This window comes from Lethenteron reissneri, chromosome 18 (assembly GCF_015708825.2).
Source record: "Lethenteron reissneri isolate LAM-NWPU_2019-01 chromosome 18, ASM1570882v1, whole genome shotgun sequence".
In the NCBI taxonomy this organism is placed as follows: Eukaryota; Metazoa; Chordata; class Hyperoartia; order Petromyzontiformes; family Petromyzontidae; genus Lethenteron; species Lethenteron reissneri.
This window is the reverse complement of record NC_083796.1, coordinates 8,319,237-8,345,249: the sequence shown is the minus strand read 5'-3', so window position 1 is coordinate 8,345,249 and position 26,013 is coordinate 8,319,237. Positions and strand designations below refer to the sequence as shown.

At 47.4% G+C, this 26,013-nt stretch overlaps 1 protein-coding gene across 1 annotated transcript in view; it reads right to left on the bottom strand.

Annotated features, from left to right (window-relative positions):
- Positions 1-21,585, bottom strand: part of SLC28A3 (solute carrier family 28 member 3) — a 38,643-nt gene extending 17,058 nt beyond the window's left edge. The window contains exons 1-10 of the mRNA XM_061553716.1: positions 21,349-21,585; positions 19,846-19,916; positions 18,820-18,911; positions 15,776-15,965; positions 13,299-13,443; positions 11,586-11,699; positions 10,700-10,777; positions 9,122-9,202; positions 7,787-7,867; positions 7,552-7,677 (exon numbers count right to left, since the gene is read on the bottom strand). Of these exons, the coding sequence (XP_061409700.1) occupies positions 7,552-7,677; positions 7,787-7,867; positions 9,122-9,202; positions 10,700-10,777; positions 11,586-11,699; positions 13,299-13,443; positions 15,776-15,965; positions 18,820-18,911; positions 19,846-19,916; positions 21,349-21,492 (1,122 nt within the window). The 5' untranslated portion in view covers positions 21,493-21,585. The remainder of the gene's footprint in view (positions 1-7,551; positions 7,678-7,786; positions 7,868-9,121; positions 9,203-10,699; positions 10,778-11,585; positions 11,700-13,298; positions 13,444-15,775; positions 15,966-18,819; positions 18,912-19,845; positions 19,917-21,348) is intronic.
- Positions 21,586-26,013: the final 4,428 nt, after the last annotated feature.

Here is a 26,013-nt window from a genome sequence, read left to right as displayed (position 1 = left end):
GGTGACCAACACCCACTCAGCTACACGGGTGACTAACACCCACTCAGCTACACGGGTGACCAACACCCACTCAGCTGTACTGACACGGGCTCTTACGCCCTGTAGCCTTCCGGGACACACCCAGCCGGGGTGCCCGTCTCGGCTCTGGGTACCACCGTCCCGACCCACACGGGCGTCGGACTACGGTCCCCCCAGTCTCGGCTCCGAGCCACACAGGGCCCCTACCTCCTCCACCCCGTCTTCGGTCTTCAACTGGTTAACACTGACCACGAGTGCTCTCGCGCGTCCCCCTTTAAACCCCTCCTGCGGACGTCGCTGAGAGTACTCACTTATCTGACCAATCACTGCGCACTCGCTACGATCCTCTTTTCCCAGCTTGTGTGAGCGCGCCTCACCACCGGCGCGCGTGTCCCTGCCACGCCCACACCGCGTGCCCAACCCCGCGCCCCGTGATCCATCACTCCCGGCGCACGTCAATACCACCACTACATCACCCCCTACCACATAGCTCGCAGCCGACCCGGCTGCTAATAAAACATACAACACCCCTTCACCCCCACGTGTGCCCCGTAACATAACACAAACCCTAACAACACAACATGAACACCGCAATCCGCAAAACCCAGCAACCGCCACACCCGCAACAAGAACAACATGCACAATCCGGCGAATGGCAACGATACTGTGTATGCGGAAAGAGTAACAATAAAAAAAAATTTCTTTAATCATTTTCTCTTCTTTTCTCTCCGACTCATGCAGCGTCCCGATGTCCGAGCGTCCCTTGAACGGGACATTACCCCGGCAGAGGGGGAAGCCGGCAACGAAGTCGGGCTTTAACAAAAAAAGAAAATTTTTTTTTTTTTTTTTTTCATGAAAAGTGTTGCGTCCTTGACCGAGTCCGCCTTGCCGGACCGTCGTACGGCACAGGACGCAGTTGGCCATCCGGCGGCGCCGGCAGTTCAGGAAGGCATGGGCCAGGCATCGGGGCTCCGTGCGAGCCGCGGGGTTCCGGTTCCCGACGGTCAACAGCCGTCAGGTCCGAGACACCTGGGGGTGGGTCAGGTGGAGACACGTGAGGATCAGCCTGCGACACATCCCTCCCCGAGTCGACGGTCACATCACACGCTCGGTCGTCACGGCACAACCCGGGGTCACGTGGTGCCGCGTAGGGTTTCAGTCGGGAGGAGTGCACGTACCAACGGCGTTTTCCCCATTTAATCTGTATACTCTGGGGTCGTGCAACCCGCACAATTTCCACCGGTCCCCTCCATGGTCTCAACAGTTTGGGGGACGTAGCCAACGGTGCGTGTGGACAATGCAGCCAGGCCTTATCGCCCGGTTCCCAATTGTGCGTATGCACCTTCCGTTCACGCAATCGCTCGTTCGCGATCTGCCGAGAGCGTGAATTCAACCTCGCAGCCTCCCGCGCCTCAGCCAATTTGGCGACGTTAAACTTAATGTGGTCTGCCAATTTTGATTTCGCACGTGGCTGTGAAATCCCCAGTTGGACGTCCATGGCCGGATCAGCCTCCCGCCCATACATCAGAAAAAATGGAGAAAACCCCGTCGCCGCATGGGGTGCCATCCGATAGGCCGCTAGTACCCCCGGTACCTGTAAGTCCCAATCCACCTGGTCGTCGCATACCTGTTGGCACAGCATAGACGTAATCGTCCTGTTCAGACGTTCAACCATACCGTCAGTCTGCGGGTGGTACGGGGAGGTACGTACTTTCTTTGTACCCAACAGGTCGCACACCTCGCGCAACAAAACACTCGAAAAGTTTTTCCCTTGATCCGTCAGCAAGCGTTCGGGGGCGCCTTTGTCCAAAACGTAACCTTGGACAAAGGCGTCCGCCACCGCCGCAGCCGACTGGTTGGCGAGTGGCCACGCCATGGGCCAGCGGGTGAAGTACTCTACGCCAACCAGCAGGAACTTATTTCCCCGAGGTGTAGTGGGAAAGGGCCCCAAGATGTCTAGCGCGACCAATTCGTTCGTGCGCGAAACTTGAATGGATTGAAGCGGTGGATTAGCCGCTATTTGTGGCGGTTTTCTTTTAGCGCACCCTACACACCCCTTAAGAATGTTCGCCACGTCACTGCCCATCCCAGGCCAATAGTAGTCTCGCTGAATGAGGGCGAGCGTTTTATGAAACCCCAGATGCATGAGTCGTTCATGGGCAGCCAGGACGACCTTACCCCGTACAGCAACCGGCACCACAAGCATGTGACGCCGGGACATGGAGTCCCACTTCATCAAGAGGCCCTGTCTGCACACCCAGGAACCGACCCGCGTTTCCCCGCCCTCGGGAACGTTAACCTTCCGACGTAGCGCGAGTAGGGAGCTGTCGGCCATTTGCAGACGGCCCCACTCGATGAGAGGCAATGCCAACAGCGAGTCCCTCCCCGTGGGGGCGTCGACCCCCGTAGTATCCGTGGCGGCTAGCACTACTTCCGCGGGGACATCGACAGAAGGTTTACACCGCGCCGATCCCAACTGACATGCGCATTCCGTACGCGTCGGCAACCGTGACAATGCATCCGCGTTCGAGTGGCGCAACCCCTTGCGGTAAATCGTCGTGAATTGGTAGTCCTGAAGGACCTCCAACCATCGGGACAATTGGCCCGATGGCTGCGCCACCCGCATAGCGTATTGGAGAGCCGCATGGTCCGTGCGAACCGTAAAGTGACGGCCATACAGATACGGCCTGAATTGCTGTATAAAAAACACAATTGCCAGCAATTCACGCCGTGTCACGCAGTAGCGTTGTTCCGCGGGGGACAGAACCCTGCTACCGTAGGCGACCACCCGTTCGACCCCCCCGACCACCTGTGAGAGCACTCCCCCGATACCCGTGTTACTGGCATCCGTGTCGAGCACAAACGGTTGCGTGAAATCGGGGTAACACAAGGGGGGAGCCTGCACCAAGGCGTCACGAAGGGAGCAGAACGCGGCCTCCTCCTCCGGCCCCCAGTGAAACCGCACCCCTTTAGCCGTCAAGGCGTGCAGGGGCCTGGCTATGGTGGCAAACTGTTTGACAAAACGACGGTAATAGGAGGCAAATCCTATGAAGCTGCGGACTTCAGTAACAGAGGTCGGTGTTGGCCATGAGCCGACGCATTGCGTCTTAGCAGGGTCCGTCGAGATCCCCGAACGGCTAACGATATGGCCCAAATACCTGACCGATTCCCGAAGCAGAAAACATTTAGCCGGTTTAAATTTAAGCTTCGCGGAACGCATCCTGAGAAACACTGCCCTCAGTCGCAGGAGGTGCTCCTCAAAAGTTCGGCTGAAAACGATGATATCATCGAGGTAAATCAAACAGGTGTCCCATTGAAGGCCTGCCAAAACCAATTCCATGAGCCTCTGGAACGTGGCAGGAGCGGAATGTAAACCCATGGGCAATCGGTTGAACTCAAATAGGCCTCCCGGTGTCCGGAAAGCGGTTTTAGGTTTTGATTCGTCATCGAGGGGCAATTGCCAAAATCCCGAAAGCAAATCGAGCGTCGAAAAAAACTGTGCTCCTGCCAAGGCATCCAGCGACTCATCCATCCTGGGGAGCGGATACGCATCGGCCATTGATATTTTGTTTAGGCGGCGGAAATCAACACAGAACCGCAGGGATCCATCCTGTTTTTTAACCAAGACGATAGGAGCACCCCACGGACTGGAAGAGGGCGCAATGATGTCGGCCGCCAACATGTCATTTACTGCCGACTGCACATGCTCCTTCTCGGCTGGACTGAGCCGGAAGGGATTCTGTCGAATAGGGGCCGCGTCCCCAGTCTCTATGTGGTGGCGCAACAGGTCTGTGCAGCCAATGTCGTACTTGTGCCTGCTAAACACGTCAGCGAACTCGAGCAGCAAGCCCCTCAATGCACCCAACTGCACACTGGACAAGGTACTGGACCCGGCACACAACGCGTCCAACCACTCCGTCCCCTCCTCACTTTGGGGATGCGTATCGACATGTGAATCGGCGTGAGCAACGAGCTGTTCCTCGACGGGTAGCGGCGCGGCGTGAGCGAGCACCGTTCCCTGCGTAATCACGGCCGGCCGCGACCCCGTATTCAGGACCACAACGAACGGCTCACTGTCCCCCCTCACCATGGTCTGGGCCACCGCTAAGCCGAGGTCCCCTTTAGCCCTGTTAGACGGCCCCAATAGAACTCCCTGCGCCCCCGCATCCGCCCCCAGTTGTTTTCTCAACCGAAGGGGTACCAACATTTGCGATCCCGGGGGCACCCGTACAGTCCGGGTTGCCAGCGCCTGCACCGTCGCACAAGCCGTGCGTATCTTATTTGGACTCTTCAAAAACTCAACCCGCCGACCCGACGGAAGCTCAATGCAGGCCTGGTCTATGAGAATTTTTATGGGCATTTTAGACAGAAAGTCCGTGCCTAGTAAACAAGGAACGGCCAACGATGATGATACAAAAATAGGACCCGCCAATTTAATGTCGCCAATACAAATATTCGCCCGAATCTGGCCGATGATTCCCAAAGATCCCCCGTTTGCCGCGTAAAATGGTACGTCCACCGGCAGAAGTGGTCGACATTGTACGGGAAGAATATTATAAATAAGGTCCGAAATAATAGTGGCCGACGCACCCGTGTCCACGAGCACCCGGACCTCAACCCCGTCAATGTACCCCGTTACCACGGACGACCCGGCCGACGCAGCCACAATCCTGTGGGCCAATTCGGACCACTCGACTTCCTTCGGGCCGTACGCGGACCCCTCTCGCCGAACCGAACCCCCGGCGCCCATACACGGTCCCCCCACCGCTAAGCGGCGATCCGAACGTGCCGTGCGTGTGGACCGAGCGTGTGAGGTGCCGCGACTTGCCGGGTTCAGTTGGGATGTCTTGAGTCCCTGGTCGTCGTCCGGACGTGGTCCCGCGGTGCGTTGACGCGGGGCCCGGCACCCGGCCGCGACGTGGCCCCGAAGGCCGCAGTTGTAGCAGACGACGAGGGACGTCGTAGGTTTCGGTTGCTCCAGCTTGCGGGAGGAGCGTGTAGGCGAACGACCTCCCGGTCTCCACTCCCCCGGCCTCGAACCAGCGAAGGCCTCCTCCCGAGGCACAGCAGGCTGGGGTCCGCTGATCGTGGCGGCCGGTGCCCCGTTCTCCACCGATGCGCAGACGACCGTCGGCTTCCGCTGTAGGACCTCGTAAGCGTGGATACTCGTGGCAATCCCCAGGGAGCAGATGTCCATCTCGTCCGCCGTATTAATGGGAACTCCCAATCCGTGGGCCAGCGCCAGCAGCTGCTCCGTCACCATGGCGTCCTTCCCCTCCTTGTCCATGCGGGGAAAAGCTGAATCCGCCAGGGCGAGCAGCGCCGTGCGATAGGCGAGCGTTGTTTCTCCAACCACCTTCCGCCGATCGTAGAACTGGTGGCGACAGGTCGAGGGCGGCCCGAACACCTTGGCCAACAGGTGCAGCGCGGCCTGGAGCGTTGAGCGGGACGACCTCGGGGCAGACGTGAAGGCCGCAAGCGCGTCGTCGTCGAGCATCGCTGGCAGCGCGCGCAGGGCCGTGGTGTCGGACCACCCCGACATTTCTTGATGCGCGATGAACCGTCGCTGGAAGGCTCCCCAGTCGCCCCCGTCCGCCTTGAACACCGACAGCGCGGGCAATCGTTGCTGGAGAACTCGATCGTCGTCGTCGTCGTTGGAACGATTTTCCCGCGCGCTGCTGTGGTTGTAGAAAATGTCGGCTCCCTCTGCAGGCGCAAAATGGAGAGCTCCGGCGCTCGCCGATGACGCGGGCTGCGCTGTGTGGAGACCTCTGGCCACGTGGTGTCCGCGTTTCCCGCCAACCGGAGGCGGACCCTCAAAAATGGCGCCAACTCCCAAACTTTTGGCGCGAAACGCCTTATGGCGGGAACCCTCCAGCCGCGCCGCCTCTTCCAACCCCGCAGGCGTTCCACCGGCCGCTGGAACGGAGATCTCCGCCAAGATCGCAGCGGCGGCGAGCAGCAACTCCGCCAGGCGGGAGTGTGCGTCCTGCAGGCTGGTGTCGGAGGCGGGCGGAGCATCGGCCATTTCCGCGAAGTGCTGCATCGGCGGCAACTCCTCGTCTTCTCCTCCCGAGGGTGGTGTCACCGGTACGTCGTCGTCTCCCCGGTCTTGCACGTGGGAACGAGAAGTCTTCCTTGTGTCCATTCTCCTTGAAGACAGGTTTACTTCTGACGCCAGTTGTAAAGTAGTAACTCGGCAGGAGACGACTTCACGGGTAGCACACTCTTTATTTTCACCAACTTGTAGTTACACGGATGACTAACACCCTACTTCGTTACACGGGTGACCAACACCCACTTAGCTACACGGGTGACGGACACCCACTCAACTACAACTTCGTCACACGGGTGACCAACACCCACTTAGCTACACGGGTGACCAACACCCACTCAGCTACACGGGTGACCAACACCCACTCAGCTACACGGGTGACTAACACCCACTCAGCTACACGGGTGACCAACACCCACTCAGCTACACGGGTGACTAACACCCACTCAGCTACACGGGTGACCAACACCCACTCAGCTGTACTGACACGGGCTCTTACGCCCTGTAGCCTTCCGGGACACACCCAGCCGGGGTGCCCGTCTCGGCTCTGGGTACCACCGTCCCGACCCACACGGGCGTCGGACTACGGTCCCCCCAGTCTCGGCTCCGAGCCACACAGGGCCCCTACCTCCTCCACCCCGTCTTCGGTCTTCAACTGGTTAACACTGACCACGAGTGCTCTCGCGCGTCCCCCTTTATACCCCTCCTGCGGACGTCGCTGAGAGTACTCACTTATCTGACCAATCACTGCGCACTCGCTACGATCCTCTTTTCCCAGCTTGTGTGAGCGCGCCTCACCACCGGCGCGCGCGTCCCTGCCACGCCCACACCGCGTGCCCAACCCCGCGCCCCGTGATCCATCACTCCCGGCGCACGTCAATACCACCACTACATATGGATTATGCCAGCCAACGAAGCATTCTGCCACACCCTTACATTTACAAAGTGAGCCTAGGGTTGTCACCTCCGAGGTTCAAAAACCGGCACTTATTATAGGAAGAAGAATGTCTTACAATACCAGAAGAGGGAACATCTACAAATGCATTGTCTTGGGTTGTGTATTATTATGCAACCGACAAAAATCTGGACGATGGCCTCGTAAGAGAACATCCTGGGAAAACCAGGACAGGTGGCAATCATAAGTGTGCCGTGGCAGATATCTATCGGCTACACAAATCAGAGCCCATGTTCATGCATTCCCAATTTGCAGGTCTTATAATATCGCCAGTAAATGACAATACAGCAAGTAAGTTACTGGCTAACCCATCTATACAATGTTTTTAATGTTTGTCTCTCATGTGGATGGGTTTTCTCCGGGAATTTATATATGAAAATCTTGCCGAACACAGAAAAACTCAGTAAGGAAATGTTTACAGAGCCTAAGAAGGACCATCGTGAAAAATATTTTTTAAGCCCTTTGAGACTTTTCTGAGTGAACAAAGTGGCATGAATTTCCGTGTTAATATCTCTTCACTTACCCCAAAGGAGATGTATGCACCAAGGACACTCCCAGCAATCGTGGCAAAACCACTGGTCATGACCGAATGAATCTCGGACAATGTTAGGTCAGCGAGGTATGGGCGAATCAACAGTGGAGACTCCGTCTGCGGAAAGGAAGCAATGCAGAGTGTGCGTCAATATGCCAAGGAACTTTCACAATTACAAAGTGTAGCATTCACAGTTCATGAAGGCTCAGGGAACTCCGTAACGTACCTGCCCTACGAAGATGTTCCCCGCTGCCACCAGGGATTCCGTCGGAGACGTTCCCATTGTGATCTGCATGACCCAGCCCACCTGCCGAGCATCCAGGATGTCAGAAATCGCTTGGCTAAGGGACCCCACCGGTCCTATCATCTCTCGAGACCAGAAAATGTAATTTGGCTGCAGCAGAATATGCCACACTGCCAGGTGTTTGCACAATGGTGTTTGGTGGAACGCAGTATAACATTGCAAAAAATAATTAGCTCGTGCTAGATATTGTGTTGCGTTTGCTTCAACCATAGTTGAATATAATTTAAGGCATTTGCACAAGTTTGAATCAGAACCATGTGGAAACGTAAATTAGTTTTGTCACTGAAAAAATGCTGATATTGGTAATGGATACCAACCTGTGCTTGATATGATAAATAAAAACACTCACACATAGGAAATAACATCACAAAGAAACATCATACTACCAGGCATGAGACAATAAGAGTCATCGCAATGCTAAACCTCAACACGTGTATTTAATCTCCTGGCGAAGTAAAGCATACTGAGCGACTTACTGACTATACAGAGCATTGGAAGAAACGGATGAGTGGCAGTGAATGTTATTAAATGAAGACCTCTGAAACAATAGCCTTTTTGAATAACATTTTAACTAGACCCATATCTTAAGAGATAACGAATCGTTGTTTTTTTACGTGAGGAGGAGCTTATTGGCTCCGCCACCTGCAACCGTGAATTACACTCCCGCTTTAAACGTAATGCAAAGGTGGCCACTTATTTATCAGCTCACAAATGCACTGCACGAGTAAGCAGTTGTACTATCGGAAACCAGGGTCATTGCAAGATTCCCCCTCCCCTCCCCCCCGTTGGCACGGGACCCTGGCTTCGTGTTCGACGTGGCTTTGCTGCCCCCTGACCAAATGCCCACTCTGGGGTGCCCCAGCTCCGTAGCGTGACCTTACTGAAGGGGTGGGGGAGGGGGGCATGCAAAAGACTCACTGGAGGCTTGGGGAGAACTGCACCGTCAACGTTGGATGAACTTTTATGTTGGTTTAATCAAATGTTACACGCTTAAAGAGAATTATTAACGAGAGGATCTGGGGTTTTGTCTCAACCGTGCAGTGTTGCTCTAGATATGACCCCAGATGCATGTTGAGAGGAAATGCTGGGACCCCCATCACTGATGTCATCACGAGTGTTAATCACTGTACCAACACTTTTTAACTCGGCTATCAGGATTTAGAATGGGGGGGGTTTGAGCCTTCGGCAAAGAGGGGGGGCTCAGCCACCTCCAGACCCCCCCACCCGACACTACGGGGCTGGTACAACAATGGGTACCTTGAGGATGAGCCACTGCATGAAGCCAACGTAGTAGAGCATGGACATGATCATGCTGAAGAAGATGACAATGGGCAGCACCTGACACGCACATGGGATAGGGAGCAGAGCAATTTCACCAGTGGATTCAAGGGCACGCAACTGTTGCTTGTTGTTGGCGTTATCTCACGTAGGTCTGCAGATGCAATGATATTATGCTTGAAGTGGCACAGTTGCATCATTATTATAGTCGGGATTTGGTTGTGAATGTTTTTGGTGTACAGCGCAGTGGTTTGTGCCCTGCGCTATGAGCTCGACGACCTGAGTTTGATTCCCGACTCCAGCTAACCTCAGAGGTGAGTAATATTTGAACTTGTCCTATGCACCCCCCCTCCCCCACTACCTTCACTAACCTGCACTGACCGGCATGGTGAAGTATAGTCAAACGACCCCCAAGAGAAATGCAGGGTGGGAAGGCCTTCATCCAACAGCGGATTGGCAAAGCACTGCAATTATTATTTTCTTAATAAAATGACTTCATGTTTAAATGTTCCTTGCACAAAATGCACAAGGCTAATCCTACGTGTTAACAGAACGTTTACAACTTGCAATTTAGTAAGGATAATGAAAGTTTTTTAAGCATATGTTGTCGGTTGTACGGTATTTAAATTCATTATAATAGTACCGAAGATGACTCACCAAATTAGTTTCACAATTTTAGAATCTGATCTCAGCTAAATGTAGGCTGCAGGAAAATTGCTCAAGTCAGCTTTGGCGGGACACATTCATTACGGGTGACCACTCATGAGCAAACCCAGGAATGAAATGCCAGGAGAGATAAATAAATAAAGAGTTCAATGAACATGTGCGGAGGCGTTCCAATGAACAAGAGTTAACACATTACAGGGGAACAAATCCATACAGATTTTGAATCACGTCCATATAATTGTGATAATAAGAATCTTCTTCTTCTTTCGTGCGGCTGATGCCGATGCAGAGCATCGACTACAATTTCACACTCAGGTGGTCAAGCCAGACAACCGCGTCAGGAGTAGCTGAGTGTATCGCTGCGATGTCTTTGTATTTGTCATACTGGATGACGGTGATGATGACTTAAGCAATGCTGGCAATAACATCAGCACACAATGGCCTTCTTTTGTGAACCTCTTATTTATTTATGTATAATATCAAATGAGTAAACAAAGTGTTGAGCCTCTAATATCAAGTGTATGGTTAGTGCTGTATTTTGTTTTTATTAAAATGTAGCCACACCACAACGTATATGCGCTAATTCTATCACAGTGCATAGTATCGCCAACAGCAGAGGTTTGTTAACTGCAGCATTTTATTTCGATGTAAAGCTTTCGTGACTGCAGAGATTCATATTCTTGGTTCTTTTCGGTAAATCACGTAGAAGGGAAATAATAAAATAATAAAAATAAATACAAATAAAACCGAAAGAACCAATAATATGCAGCGTTTTAGTATTATGCTTCCAAAAATAATTTCAAAGGTTAAAATACGAGCTGACAGAACGATTGTCCTCCTCTAAGCTAACCCACAATGCATAGCGAAATGGTGACATGGTTGCTGCATTACCTTAAACGCAAAGAAATGATCTGTGTATAAGTCGCCAAACACAAATTTAGATCCAGCATCAGTGTAATCTAGAAAAGTCTTAGACATGTACACACGAGAGAGAGAGAGAGCACAAACACGCACAGATTAATAATTACAAATGCCTCATCACTACGAATTGTTACACACTTCGCCCTGTGTTAGAGATAACTCTGGCTTATCAGTTACGAATACACTAATACAGTCCATGAAAATGTAAGTAAATTTTAACCACGATAAGAAATAGGTACTATTTTTACATGAGATTATGTGTAACCAACTCAAGCCCCTCTTCCATAAACATTAAGTTATTCATCTTCAGCACTCCCAGTCTTAAACGTACAACCGATGAATAAACCTCCAGATCTAAAAATACACATACTGAGATATAATTAACAAGTTATTAGTGGTGCGATATGGCTTCTAATCTGGTTTAATAACCGGTGGTTATGATTGTCAGTAAAAAAAACATGTTAACTTTTGTTTTTAACTTAATCTGACTTGATCCAGCTATGAACGGGTTTTTTTACGTTTGATTGATATGCTAGAAAAAAACAATGTTTACAGGGCATTAAAACGTGTGTCATTAGTGTGACTAAAGAGGTCAATTAAAGTTACTTCGTAAGTAGCTCTGTTATATCACCTTCCAGAGCCATCCTCTGACACAGGGTAAACTACTGTGCAGAACCAATAGCTCCAGAATATCGATTGGGAATTAATGTGTATTATAACACGATACGAATAGCATTATTAGAATAGAGGGGGGGGGGAGTATGTAAAAACTTTGCTAGTTGAGGTATAAAGTAGAACTGTCTGCGAGCATGCTCGTAAATGTACGAGAGTCCGATATAATTGCATTTCACATTACCTGCACTTGACTACCCAGCCACTCGAAGGCATCCAGGCCCGCATCAGTGCGGAGAATGATAATGCCAAAAACCCACTGAATGCCCACGCCCCATAGGACAGGCCTCCACTTAACCTGCAAAACAAAGCACACACGAGGAGGGAAGAGGAGGTGAGGTGAGGCTCGGGATGGTCAATAGGCCTAATAGTTTCTGCTGAACCTACATGCGAACTCATCCCGTGCTATGCTAAGGCTAGACCGGTATGTGAAGAAGGACCTTTTTGATTAATGTGTTTGCAAGCAAAGTTTGGGCAAATGGAGTTGTGTATTCCGTGAAGCACCCATGGCACGAAGCTAAAGGTTCTAAGCTGTTCGCATTACATATTTGAACAGGCAAAAAGGCAAATTGCACATATTGTATAAGAAGTACAAACATTTCAGTAATCTTTAATTGCCTCCCTTTAAATAAGGTATTGCCATTTGAAAACCGAAAGCTACTTAAAATGCTTGTGTATAATTGACCTTTAGTCTTTGTTGTCAGTTAATCATTACAAAGACAAACTACTTAACACTCTGAACTTAAGAGATTGGGACTGAATCGGACTTAAGACTTGGTCACCGGGGAACATTTGCAGCATGATCGATGTGAATAATCTCTGTAAAGTCAGAACCAATCATAATATACAATAATTACATCTGAACTGGACCTGACATTTCAAACGGTGATGGGTGGCCCCTCCACCAACTCACGCTGAACAGCAGTCAACCGCACACAGGGAGGCCTTTAACTAGCAAAGGGCTGTAAATTAATATATTCATGAGCAGAATGTTTAAGTGTGGCTTGTAAGATAACCTAAAATGCTATATATTACAGTAAATATACAACCCACTGCGTAATATTACTCCATACTGAATTCCTACTCGAAAACCCAAACATTTCATTATTCGGAACGCAAAATTGCTATCTAGTGATGATTAAATAACGAAACGCAGTTTCTAATAGCATGGCATGTAGCCGTAGACAAGAAAATCATAGTGGCATCGAACCTCGCTGTTATCTTTTTTTAAAAGGTTGCACATTTTCCAAAATAGCTTTTCCCACCTTTAAACTTCACCTCTGAAAATGACCCACCATCTACCTGCCTATCACTTGCCTTTCACAGCAAGCCTTGCAATATGAAACGCTGGAACTGCTGGAAGCAAGCGAGATAATAAGAGAGACGTGGCAGTCCAAATGTCATCTCTTTCTGTGCTGGCCTATAGAAAGATATGTCAAACACTGTGCTAACATTTCATACACAAATTCTGTCATTTTCCCAAAAGTTTAATGTCACTACTGTAACCCAGCACAGCTTGCTATGAGTTGAGTTGATTAAGGCAAAGGTGTTTTCAATAGTCCTGTTATCAGCTATCAATAGTATTGTTATCAGCAGTCTTAGTTTAACTCCGTCGGTTTCTTAGGTCACACACGTAAAAAAAAAATGTGCCACGTTAGACTGTCCGGTTTAGTGCTGCCGCACAAGAGGGCTTTGCTCTAGTGTGCAGTGGGGAAGGTGTGCGTGGTATTCCATCTGGATGTTACATTGTATGCATTTACCCTAAGAGAAAGACGTTTAACAAGGTCGTACCAAAATGTATCTTTGCAATCATCACCATGAATGAAATTGTACGTTATTAAAGTATTCATACGACTGTGTTGAAACGTATGAAAGATGTTGATCGTGCACTGTGTACCCTGGTGGGGTGCTTGGAGCAGATGAACATGATGAGAATGAGCATGATTAATCCTCCGAAGGGAATCAGCTGATTTAATCCTTGCTTGGCGGTATCCAGAGCGAGCCACAGGACAATAGCGATCAGCACTGCTGCGTAGACAAACCTAGGTAAAAAAAACACAGATCGCTTTGCTTTCACGTCCAAGGTACCAGCTGCAAGTGTTCGTGTGCGTCATTCACTCTCGTCCGAGGGACGATTAGTCATTAACACGGCCACGGTACATTGTGTTGCTCAGAAACTGAATATGGTACAAGTGACACAAACAACATTAGGCCTCTTTGTCCTTTAGCAAATGGTGAATCTAAACTTGGTGTACCAGTAGATTAAGGGGGATTTCACAGATTACTGGGGAACACGATAACGACACATTATTCATTTGGACGGTGGACTCATGAATGTACCGATGAACACAACCAAATGTAAATTGCGAAAGGGTTACTTTGCTTTTTTTTGCTTCTGCAACATATTTATGACTGCCGTTATACACACATCCAGCTGAGGCGCTTTTTATTTTTTACCAGCCTTAAGTGGCACATTGGCCACCTCCGTATGTGTTTCTGTTGTTTCGGAAGCAACGCAAGCCTCCGTCATCAGGTGTCACTGCTCCAGTAAAATTACTGTAGCGTGTGAAGAAAGCTATTCAAGACACGTGTCTTTTTTAATTTTGTGGTGATGCACATTTACGCCAATATATTTTTTAGAGAGCAACAACTCGACCGGCGTGCACATGTAACCAAAACTCAAACTCCTGGCATGACCTTGATATGAGAAGAAAAACATTTATGGGATGAGAACAAGCGTGGTTTTTTTTTCTTTACTCCGAGTCCTCCGGTTTTCCCCTCCACATTTAGAAACATGCGTTTGGATCGTTTAAATTATTTGCTGTTATAAATGTCCGCATGATAAGCAACATCGTTGAGCTATCATTTGTGGCCAGGTCACTTCTGAAAAATAATCTTATAGCTCAGTGGGCTTTACCTGGTAAAATAAAATAAAAATTCTTTAATTTCTATATTTTTTCGTGGTTTGCTTACCTTTCCTATACTTTGCACTCTTATCGTGTTTTTGTATTGTTTGTTGTTGTAACTTTCTGATGACCCGCCCCTAGTGGACATCTGTGAAAAAAGAGCTTTATTGCTCATCATATTCCTCCAGTATAACTACATATTCTGATCCTGATTCACTCGGCCCATCTGGCGTGCGCATATCATTATGTGCTCCCTCCACTCTATTTCAATGCTGCCAGAAGGACAAACATGAACATGCAACGAGTGCCGCTCTCTTCTGGAGGTGTTTGTTAGTGTCCTCAATACCTCTTGTTCAAAGCCCATTTCATGTAGGTTCAACCATAAGGAGGCGTTTTGTGAAATGATATCATCTGTGAATATAAATACCTCCGAATAGAATTGTTGGTTTCTTTGAGCAGCATTATAAAGGTTTCAAGCAACTGTGTAGTTTTTTTAAATTTTACTTTAATTATAAAATGTCGTAACAATACCAATGATTACCTTGATCAGTTTTGAATACTTATATTATTATTTGCTTCGACGTACATTTGGCATGGGATTGCAAATTCCTCGTAAACAGTCTAAACAATTCATCCTGCAAATAGTTGCGGTCAGATCTATATATATAAAAGGGAAATTTGTGAATATGTGTGTCTGTCCGAAATGTTTCGCATACTTCCCAACATGCAACAAACTTGAAATTTGGCATGTGGGTAGCTTCCAGACTGTACACAATGCAAAACGTATAAAAATAGACTTTTATATTTTGGGTGGGGGGGGGGGGGCGCAATAATGGATATATTATGCACGGCAAGTGAGCGTTGACGTCACATCTGTGATGTCACCCGCATGCGGCAGCGTCACGCAGTGTGCCTGCTGACGTCACACAGTGTGCCTGCTGACGTCACGCATTCCCCCCCACCATCCGCGTAGGCCGTGTATTAATCCAAGACAAGGATATAAGTCTCGGGCGAAGCCGGGTAGTAAAGCTAGTCATCAATAAATATATGCACATATAAACATTTAGGTAATGTTTACACTCATATGTAATGTCACAGCAGTTGCATTTAAGCCACGTGCAAGCATCCTAATTGGGCATGTAACAATGTATCAGTTCATTGATTAAAGCAAAATATTGCACTTATGACACAAGCACTGATTTATGCATGTAAGATTCAACTATTACAGTGCTTGCAAATTAGATGTTGATGTTACATTTCAGCTAATAAAGCAAACACAACTGAGTGAACGAGGTGGAATAATAATAGACGATCCAAATGATATGGTTTTTTTTTTTTTACAAAAATGCATGTGACTCCAAATCATGACAGTTTTTTGTATCACTGTGGGATTAAATCGTTACGTGCCTATTTTTAATGAACTAACATCGATTTTGAGACTTACCCTGATCAATATCCACTTCCTTACCATTGTATGATGTTCCAGTGCTTGTTGAAGTATCTGATGGCTGGCTGCAGAGCCTTGGCAATTTTACTCTCATACTTGGCCATGAGAGTGTCCCACACGATAAAGAAAATGCCCAGACATGTTAGCACCAGCAGGGCCAAGGAGGCATTGAAGTTGACAATGCAAGCGGCGATCACCAGAGCCAGGAGCCCTAGAAAATAATACACATCATTATATTCTTGGTTCTTTCGGTAAAGTCACGTAGAAGGGAAACAATAAAATAATAAAAAATAATTTTTCTTTTTAAAATATATTTTTAATAAAATAAAATATATTTTTAGTTTTTAAATATATTTTTTGTATTTTATTGTTTCTCTTCTACGTGACTTTACTTTCATATGTTTTTATTATTTTAATAGATTTTGATTATTTTATTCTTTCCCTTCTACGTGACTTTACCGACAGAACCAAGAATATGAATCCCTGCAGTCACGAAAGCTTTAAATCAAAATTTAATACACATCATTGTTTAGGACGTCTGTCAGTCGATCTAATGTACCTTTCCATTGCCTAATGCAATCACACTCATATTTTCAGTAAAAGGTCGGTGGATAATCTATAATATTATCATCTACATAAACATGGTATTGTTATTTGCATGGAACAGGGTTCCATCATTACTGTATATAACACGCCTGACTACTGATGAGACGATAAAGATAAAAACCAGGCCAGAGTTTGCTTGTTTGAACAAATGCTGCTTGATAATATTGGTCTTGAAAGCCAATAGGCAAATGGGATTTTGTTTTATATGTATGTGTGGAGTAAGAACAGAAATCTGCATAAAAACATTTTTTAAATACCTATTAGGACATTTTTCAAGATACAATTCTAGTAGTATATAAACAATATCGCAATATCATTGAGAGCTGACTGACTGAAAGAAATGTGTGTGCTAATGAACACCTCTGGTTATTAATTTAGATTTTACTTTAATCCTGCCACTGAGGCCAATTCCACAAATATTCCACTTCAACAATCTGGCTTCCAGATCACAATCCACAAAATTTAAATTAATACCCAGTGAGTGCCTTGTGCAAAGTGTCCTTGATGTGTGTGTGTGTGTAATAGTGGTCGAACAAAGTGACTAAAGCACAGCAAGTTGGCACAGTAGGGGGCACAGGTGGTGCATCAGCCAGTCATCTCGGTCATCTCAGTCAGTCGACCTGTGGCACCTAGGTCTGCCCCGTGACCTCCTGCCAGCGGGCGTTCGACACTTCACGTGGCTTCAAGGTGCACATGGCCTGGCACAAGCGTCGTGGTGACGTCACCGCCACTTAGTGGCGAATGGCGGTTGTTGTTGTTGAACAATGTGTCCCCTTCGTTATTCAACACATCACATCAATAAGGCGGTGGTGATCAGTGTTTTGAAATCAAAGAATCTTTTCCAATTCGAGTCTTTGAAAAAGTGTTCCTTTTTATGTTTTTGATGAAACCATGAATTACTGCAATGACTCAAAATAAACTCACCCCCCCCCTTGAATTTGGTAGCAATATAAACAAAGTATTGACATTCTAGATTTGAAGTTTTCGTGACTGCAAGGATTCATACTGTTAGGTTCTTTTGGTAAAGTCACGTAGGTAAAGAATAATAATGAAAATAACTAAATTAAATTACGACGTTTCGGAAGCAACACAAGCCTCCGTCATCAGGTGTAACTGCTCCACCCTATATAGCACCCTATATAAAAAAACACGTGTCTTGAATAGCTTTCTTCACACGCTACAGTAATTTTGCTGGAGCAGCTACACCTGATGACGGAGGCTTGTGTTGCTTCCGAAACGTCGTGATTTAAGTTAGTTATTTTCATTTTTTTTTACCTACGTGACTTTACCGAAAGAACCTCAGAGTATAAAGTATTGACAATAATTCAACCTCAGCCTGCCGTTCTCTCTTCCAGCTCCATCCCACCAGCTCATCTGGATTGAGAGCAGAACACAGCCTCGAAGTAAGTTCATTTATAAATGCGCAACTCTCATAACCTCGGCTATTATGTATAAATGTAGAACTTATTTCGCACCATATGTAGGTGCGGGGAAGGACAACAAACTGAACACAAAAAGCAGTTCGAAAGAGATGAGTTTTCAAACTGGATTTAAAAGTGCATGTCTCCAGTGGCTTCCTCATATCAGAAGAGCGTTCCAGACCGCCGCAGAAGAGCATCTGGAAGTGCGCTATGCGGTCGCCGTCTTTGTCCGATTACACTGGTCAACACACTTTTTCTGGCATAAGGTATTCCAACGGTTTTACGGTAATTTTGGGGTGTTGATTCCAAATCTGGCATCAGTTTTTGTCTATCACATCAGGTTTTTGAGATATCAAATATTGCATTTTCAATAAAAACTGCAGAAGAAAAACATTAAATAAATGTGGATATCTATATAAAATGATATTATAAACACACTATCCTAAAAATACAGCACCATATTTTAACACTAAAGCAGTCACTGACTCGTAACAACTTGCAATCATAAGTGACAGAGTTAATTTCGGGTAAAATCAATGAAAATGGGGTATGCCGATAACATGAAAATGATGTGATAGAGCAAATCTGAGATCAGATTTGGAATCAGCACCCTGAAATTAGTCTAAAACAGCTGCAAAAGTCCAGGCCAGAAAAAAAGTTTTTTTTGTTGACCAGTGTTATGAGTGTGATGGGAGTGCGATGTGTCGACTGTTTCTGTAATTTCTTGTTTGTACTTTCCTGTACTATACATGTTTCCTTAATACCTTATTTTCTTCATTATAACCTCTTTTGTACGTTTTTCTCATATACATTTTAATGCGCTTAAAACATCTATACAGAATTTGTGTATTATATGTTTGACTAGATGCAAGATATTCGTTTGCATTCGCTCAATCACGCATATGAATAAATTAACTGTAATTTTATTTCGGAAATTTGTTCACAGGGATCTTAACCACCCCATGTGATCACAAGATGTGCTCAGGTATTCATTCGCAGAAGTCTTAAACGGAGGCTGAGAAATCAGCTCAAACTTACCTGCAGAAAGAACACCGAGACCAACCCAATGGTAAATTTTCTCATGTTTCTTGAAGTACTTGTGTATTTTATCTCTGGATTTGTCAAGTTTCCTGAAAGGTCATAAACGACAAACATTCCATTGAAACCACCTGTTTAAAGTGTATAAAGTGCACTCCAGTTTTATATATATTTTTTAACCCTGTCTAAATGTGGTGAAAAAAGAAATGGCTATCAAAACATTACATTTTTAAAATAAGGATGCAAAATATTACATACTTTTCTATGATGGTGAGTGGTGGAACCATAGGGCACTGTACTATGGACCCATCGACCTGAGTTAAATGTCCAGCTCCAGCAAACGTCAGCGGTAAGTGATATCTGAGCCAGTACTGGGTCCCCTGCCTTCACCAACCTACACTGACTAGCAAGGCGAAGTATGGTCAAACAATCTCCACTACCGATACGATGTGTGCAGGCCTTCATTCAGCAATGAGTTGACAAAAGGATGTCATTGTAAGAACTGTGTTTTTGCAACACTTAGTATACTTAACATTGTAAATAAAAGCAGGTGGTAACATTTAAATGTGGCAATTCGTTCGGTCCAACCAGCAGCATAAATATGGAAGAGGAGTGTTGAGAAGGTATTTGTTTTAATATACATTAAAATACACATCTTAATACATTAATCATTCATCGTGAATTCGTTCATTTAAAAAATAAGAAATATAATACGAGATACACTATATCTACGTTGTTACATGCTGGTGGGAAAAAACCCACACTTATTACAACCCTGGCATTTTATTATAGTAGGTAACCGGAATGCATTTGCCTAATTTGTGCCAACTCTAGTACGATCATACAGGTAGGAGCAATGTTCCACACTGCCCACCAGGGATTTATTGTCTGTCTGTCTGACTGTCTGTCTGTCTGTCGTGCATAAATAAATATATAATACACACAGCTCTTTGATTATTATTGTGCAATGTGGGCACAGTGGTGTCATGCTGCGGCGTCGGAGATTCGTGCGTGCAAGACTCCCACCTTGCCCAGGCTGCAGTGGCGACATATTCTTCGTCGTCGTCGGTGTCTTTTACGTGCACGGATACATGTCCCTACCCAAAACAAACGTCACGCAAATGGACAAAGACACAGATCCCCCGTATAGCCTTAACAGACGGTAAGGGGCAAGTGCTGTTAGCGATCACATTTTAAAAGGCCGGCACGGCACACGAAGGGGGGGTGGGTGGCCAACACCTCGCCCAGACCGCCTTTGTCTCCCCAGTGGCGATGTTTACACACCGCACCGATTACTCATTTAAGGCTGTGTCGATCTAGGGGAGGCCCAGGACCGGTTCAGAAAATTGTCACTGGTGTTGGCCGTGAGTGGGAATCGGATCGCCGGGTTCGTAGCGCAGCGCGCTAACCACTGCACTACCGCTCCCCCCCACACACACGCAAATGCACGTATTTGATCATAACCAAGTGTTTGTGCGTATGTATGTTGAACTTATTTCGCCTCGTACGTAGCCATCCATGCTCACCGGAAGTGTGGCTCGCCAACTTGTAGGATATGTCAACAATGACACTGGTATTGCACCCAAACACCAGCGTTAATGTTTAGTCTTGTGAAGTCCCATTCAAAGCATAACACTCGTGTTTATTCGTTTGGTTATAATACCAAACAGAGACAGAGATGCCCCGTAATGACTTTAACAGACTGTTAGGGGCCAGTGCTCTTTGCGAGCACCTATGAAAGCCAGCACTGCCCACGATGTGGTGGGTGGTGGACACCACGCCCGGCCGCCTTTGTCTCCCCAATGATGTATACACACCGCACCAGGTACTCGTTTAAGGCTGAGTCGACGCAGGGGAAATCCAAGACCGGTTCAAATATTCGCCACTTATTGGTCATGAGCGGAGACCGAACTGGGGTCGCCCGGTTTGTAGCGCAGTGCGCTTAACACCACTTACATCATATGAACCCACACATTTTGGGACCAAGTGTACAAATGTAGTTCAACTAGCCCCGTACATTATCCAGATCGAAACTTTTTCCTACCTGTAAACGTTTTCCTAACTAAAAAAAAACAGTTATGAAAACGTATTGAAGCTAAAAAAAAGGGCAAAGATGCAACCTAGGAATTCATTTATCATGCCACTTTCGTGGTTATTTTGGCCTACTCTTCCACGCCACTGCCAAGCCGTCTTGACGGAGGTGGGAGTACCCACACTTTACTCCACCTCACGTGGCCTGCCGATCAACTTCGCTGTGGGTTGTAACACAATTATACCTTTGGAGGGGGGGGGGGGTGACAGAGGATGCTTAAACATTGTCCATCGTTACAACTGCCTCGCCAGAAGGTTGCAAATTCCAGCGTTGCTAAACCATTAGACCGAGGCGCAGCATTCAAGCAGAAAAAAAAAACTTTTAAACTTAGGAAAACGAGAGATTAAAAAAAAGTACTGCAAGCGGGAAAAGAGCAAGCAAAGTCCAAAGCACCGCTGGCGTTCAGACGACACAAGTGCGCGCCTCGCTTGTTGTACCTTGCCGTCCACGTCCTCATCATCCTCCTCCTCCTCGCCCGGCTTTCTGTGTCTGCCTACATTTTCGTATTCGGCCACGTAGGCTTCGTTGTCCACGCCGACCGACGTCGCCTCTCCATTGGCGTTGTCGGATGTCATCTCCATGCCCGCCGAGAGGTACACTTGCGACGCTTCTCAGGCAGCAGGTGCCGAGTGTGGTTTGCCTGCCTATGTGCGTGGGTGTCACCATCACCGACAAGAAAGCATCACACCCCCCCCGCCCGCCCGCCCCACTGGCTGAAATCAGTCGCGCCTTCGCTCCGCGGGGTCGTGGACCTCATGTTGGTGCGTTTACGACGCTTGTGGGTCGCATACCTCTGGAACCCGATTTGCGCACTGGGCAGTCGTGTTCGCATAAGGTGGCGTGTGCACTTTGTAGGTTAGAGGTGTGGAACGGTGGCGTGTAGTGTGTGATCAGCGCGTTGCGCGACCGAAATCGGCGACCTAGGTTCGATTCCCGTTCACGGCTAACATCAGTGGCTATTGAGATCTGAACTGATCCCCCTCGATTCGTTCCTCCTAAAATGTACTTCTTGTTGCGGTGTGTGCAAAGATGAGCATCGGAGGGAGAGACAAATACGGCCGGGCGTGGCATCTTGGTAGGCGCATGCAGGGCTTTGTGAGCGCACGTGTTTGTGTGTGTTGGTGTAGTGGTTAGCGCGCTGCGCTATGAACCTGGCGACACGGGTTCGATTCCCGCTCACGGCCAACACCAATGACGATTATCTGAACCGGCCCTGGGCTTCCCCTAGGTCGACTCAGCCTCAAATGAGTACCCGGTGCTGTGTGTAAACACTGGGGAGACAAAGGCGGTCGGGCGTGGTGCTGGCCACCCACCCCCTCGTGTACCGTTCCGGCCTTCATAGGTGCTCGCTAACAGCACTTGCCCCTACAGTCTGTTAAGGCTAAACGGGGGATATTTTTCTTTGTTAGCTTTGCCTAAGCCCTCTCGACATTTGCAAGGACACGCTTGTACAAACTTCTCGAACATGCTGTGCACGTTCCTTCAGTCAGAATAAATATATGTAGCCAAATGTGATGTGCCGACAGTTCATACTCGGATATAGTTGGAAAATCTCTCGACATTCCGTGAAACTGGAACATTGCTTCTGCTCGCTGACTTTGACTGTGCCCTCTCAATCGCTTGTCGTGGGTAAACTGGATTCATGACTTGTGTAATATGAATGTAAATGCGTTTTGCCATTGCCTTTTAATGTGGTTACCATCTTGATCACGTTTTTGATTTGTGGAAATGCGTTTTTTGCTCACGTTGAAATGTATTAACTTGATCTCACACAATTAAAGTGTTTCGTTCAATGTGACTTGTGTGTGTGTGTGTGATTTTCAGGTGCACTGTCTCTCGTAGTTGTTACTTACTTTGCTTCTGTAACCAGAGGTCTCACCGCAGCTCAGTTCAGTGACGAATCCAACCGGGGTGGTGGGTGGGCGTTGGGGTCGATTGAGCCCCGTCAGTCCCAATGAGAAGCCGACAATTTATACTTTATTTATATTTTACATACACATTTAATTTGTTTTAATGTAAGCCCCTCATTTTTATTTTAGTTGACATATTCGGAAAGCCCTCCTCCGTAGGTCGTGTCTAGATCTATCTATGGCTCAGATTTCGCGTTCGCTTGACAAAAGGTGGAGCAATTGAAAATATTGTAAGCGACAAGACATCGCCGGCACTCGATGTTCATGAAAAAAAAAAACACAACGTAACAAAAACACACACACACCCCTGAAAATCCCACCGTAAAATTTCCACGCGACCACTTTCTCCGTCCGTAAGACGAGGAGTTTAATCAGCAACGTGTTTGCATTGACGTGCCAATGTTGGTTGGTGAGTGAGCCAGTGGGCGGCTCAGGACTATATGAGCAGCATGGCAAATGTCTGACACGCTACCGGTGCATACAAGCGTTGTGTGTTTTTTTTTTACAATGCATTACACTTTACAACAACTGGAATGTTTAACTAGGCGTGAGCTCGTGTTTAATGTATACGGCACGACAATGGAACGTTGTGTGCATGTGGGAGCTGTTGATGTTTGTCCTGCGGTTTAGATTTTGTCTCAAACCATTCCATTATAAACCATTCCATGATCACGCGCTTACATTGATGCTCCGTTTATCCTACAGGGTCCAATTACAATTAAACATAATTATACTAATCTACAGCCGTTTGTCAATCCACTTCTGAACGAAGGCCTTCCCACATCGTATTGGCCCCCACGGGGCTTGCTTTGACCATCCTTCACGCTGGTCAGGGCAGGTTGGTGTAATGCGAGTTGGTTTGGGGGGGGGGGCTCAAGAACAGTTCAGATTCCACTCGCCACCGATGTTAGCCGAATGAAACTGCACGCAAGTCGCCCAGTTTCAGACTGGAAGTGCGAAAACCACCGCGCCACCGCTTACCGTTTGACCCGAGCTATCCACTCTAATGTACCGCCGACTCCACCGCAGATGGTACAACAACAACTACAAAACGACTTCGAAATGTACCTCGTGATTATATGAAGCCTTATTATTTCTAAACGCACAATTGCCAAAGCAACGTGAACTTCAAAGCAACCCACGAGTTGTGGCTGTTGAAATAGCAGGGGGAAAATTGCTTCGCTTGGTTATTTCGTAGCACGGGGTACAGACGAGTTTGCGTTGTCTATGTCAACACTCAAAGGACAGAGTCGCGTGAAAATGGCATGGGGAAATGCGCACGCGTTGCAAACGCGCTCTCTCTCAAGGAGCCACTGTTGATCATCCCTCAATAGGTTCTGCAGAGGGCGCAATTCGCTCACTTTCACGGAATTCCACCAAAGTCCGTGATAATGAATATTGAAGCAGACTTATTTCACTGGCTGTGGTTTTCGCAACTGCTCGCCGCCCTGAATTCAGATTGAGTCATTATAGTATACGTTTGGTAAATCACTATGTTTAAATATCGAGAGCGAAAAAAATGCATTACGCTTTGTAAGTGGTGGAGTGTGGGCAGTAAGATAATGCAATGATAAATAAGATTGTTTCACCGTGTACAAATTATAAGCCGTCATTTTATATGAACGTCAGGCTATGTGACTTCTAGATTTTTGTTTTACATTTTCAGCAACATTTGTTTTAGAGGGGAGAACCCTTGGCTGAAATCTACTTTTATGAGTTTCATCTGCAGCGTGACCGGTAAAAACAATAATGATGCTGGGTGGGTTTCCAAATGTTGCAGACAAGAGCTCTCTGAAACCACTGTGAGGTCCGTTGAACGAAGTACGACCACGTTGTACAAAACCCTGTATGTGCTTTCGTGATGGATTGTATTTAATGGTAACTAGCAACCTAGGCGTGCTTTGGACGTGACCGCCCGCCCAGCCAACCAATCAACCGGCAAAACATTTAACCTTACATAGTGCCCTGTCTCTCTCCACCTTTCTCTTGTCTTATCTGTACTGTATATCCCAATTTATATCGATGTCTCGCTCTGTTTTTATCTGTTTCTCTATCCCGCTCTTCCACCTCTCTGTACATTCCTCCCAGGTCCTCCACTACGTCTTACCCCCCCCCCCCCCCCCCATCTCTTTTCCCGTTTCACTCTCTCGTCTCTCACCCTCGCACACCTTATTCCCACTTCTCCATTTGTTTCGTCTCGAGCTCTGCCTCTCCCTAATCCTCTCTCCCACTGCGTATTGCTGCCCTCACTCGTTCCGCTCTGCTCCCCCTTTCCTCTCCATTCCACACTCTTTCACCTTCTACCTTCTCCCCTCCGTTGTTCTCCGTTCTCGTCCTCCGGTCTCTATCTCTCTCCTCTGTTGCATATGCGTGGGATACACAGCTGGGGTGCAGGACGGAGGGGGTCGTCAGCCCGCACGAACCCGGCTCAATGCGGTGGGTTGTGAGTGGCGTCATCGCGCAGACGAGCCCGGTGACGTCCCTACTGCACGCGCTCACTTGGTGCACCAACCAGGCAGACAGGAATCCAGACAGGAATCGTACACATATCAAGAAATAACACTCGACGCTCTACACAGACGGCTTCAATTCCTCGCTGTACTGCCATCTCCTGGCCATCTCACAGTAGAGAGGCGAGTGCAGGTTGTGGAGGCATCAGTGGTCACTGTGCACTCTAATTGTGCGATACATATCCTGCAAGTAAACTGCTATCAAAGAATACACTTAAAAGCTACTAAATAAAGAACCTTAAAGCACCGAGAAAATAAATGGTGTCCTCGTGCATATGAATCTATCTTTGAGCCGATGTCTTACTGGCATCCTTCAACAGATGACCTCACGTGACAGTAACGGGTCGAGTTCCATCCTCTGTGATGGGTGCAAGATGAATGTGAAAATTTGTGATGAAAATGCCCTTGTTGCGTAGGTATTCACGGCTGTGCTGTGAAGCTCTCCGACATATATATTCGGGTTCTACTGCGTGTTGTTTGGCGTGATGTCTGGCGTTAAGCTCCATATTTCGGGAGCTTCTTCAGGAACTGAATTTGGATACCATGCGGAGCAACGTGTGGTACAACGCACAACACATCGGAGAGCGAAATCGCACTCTATGTCTAGGAACGACTTTGCGCTGATTCTTATGGTCTTGCAATTGGATGTTCGGTTCATCTTATTAACGGGAGTTTGGCATTG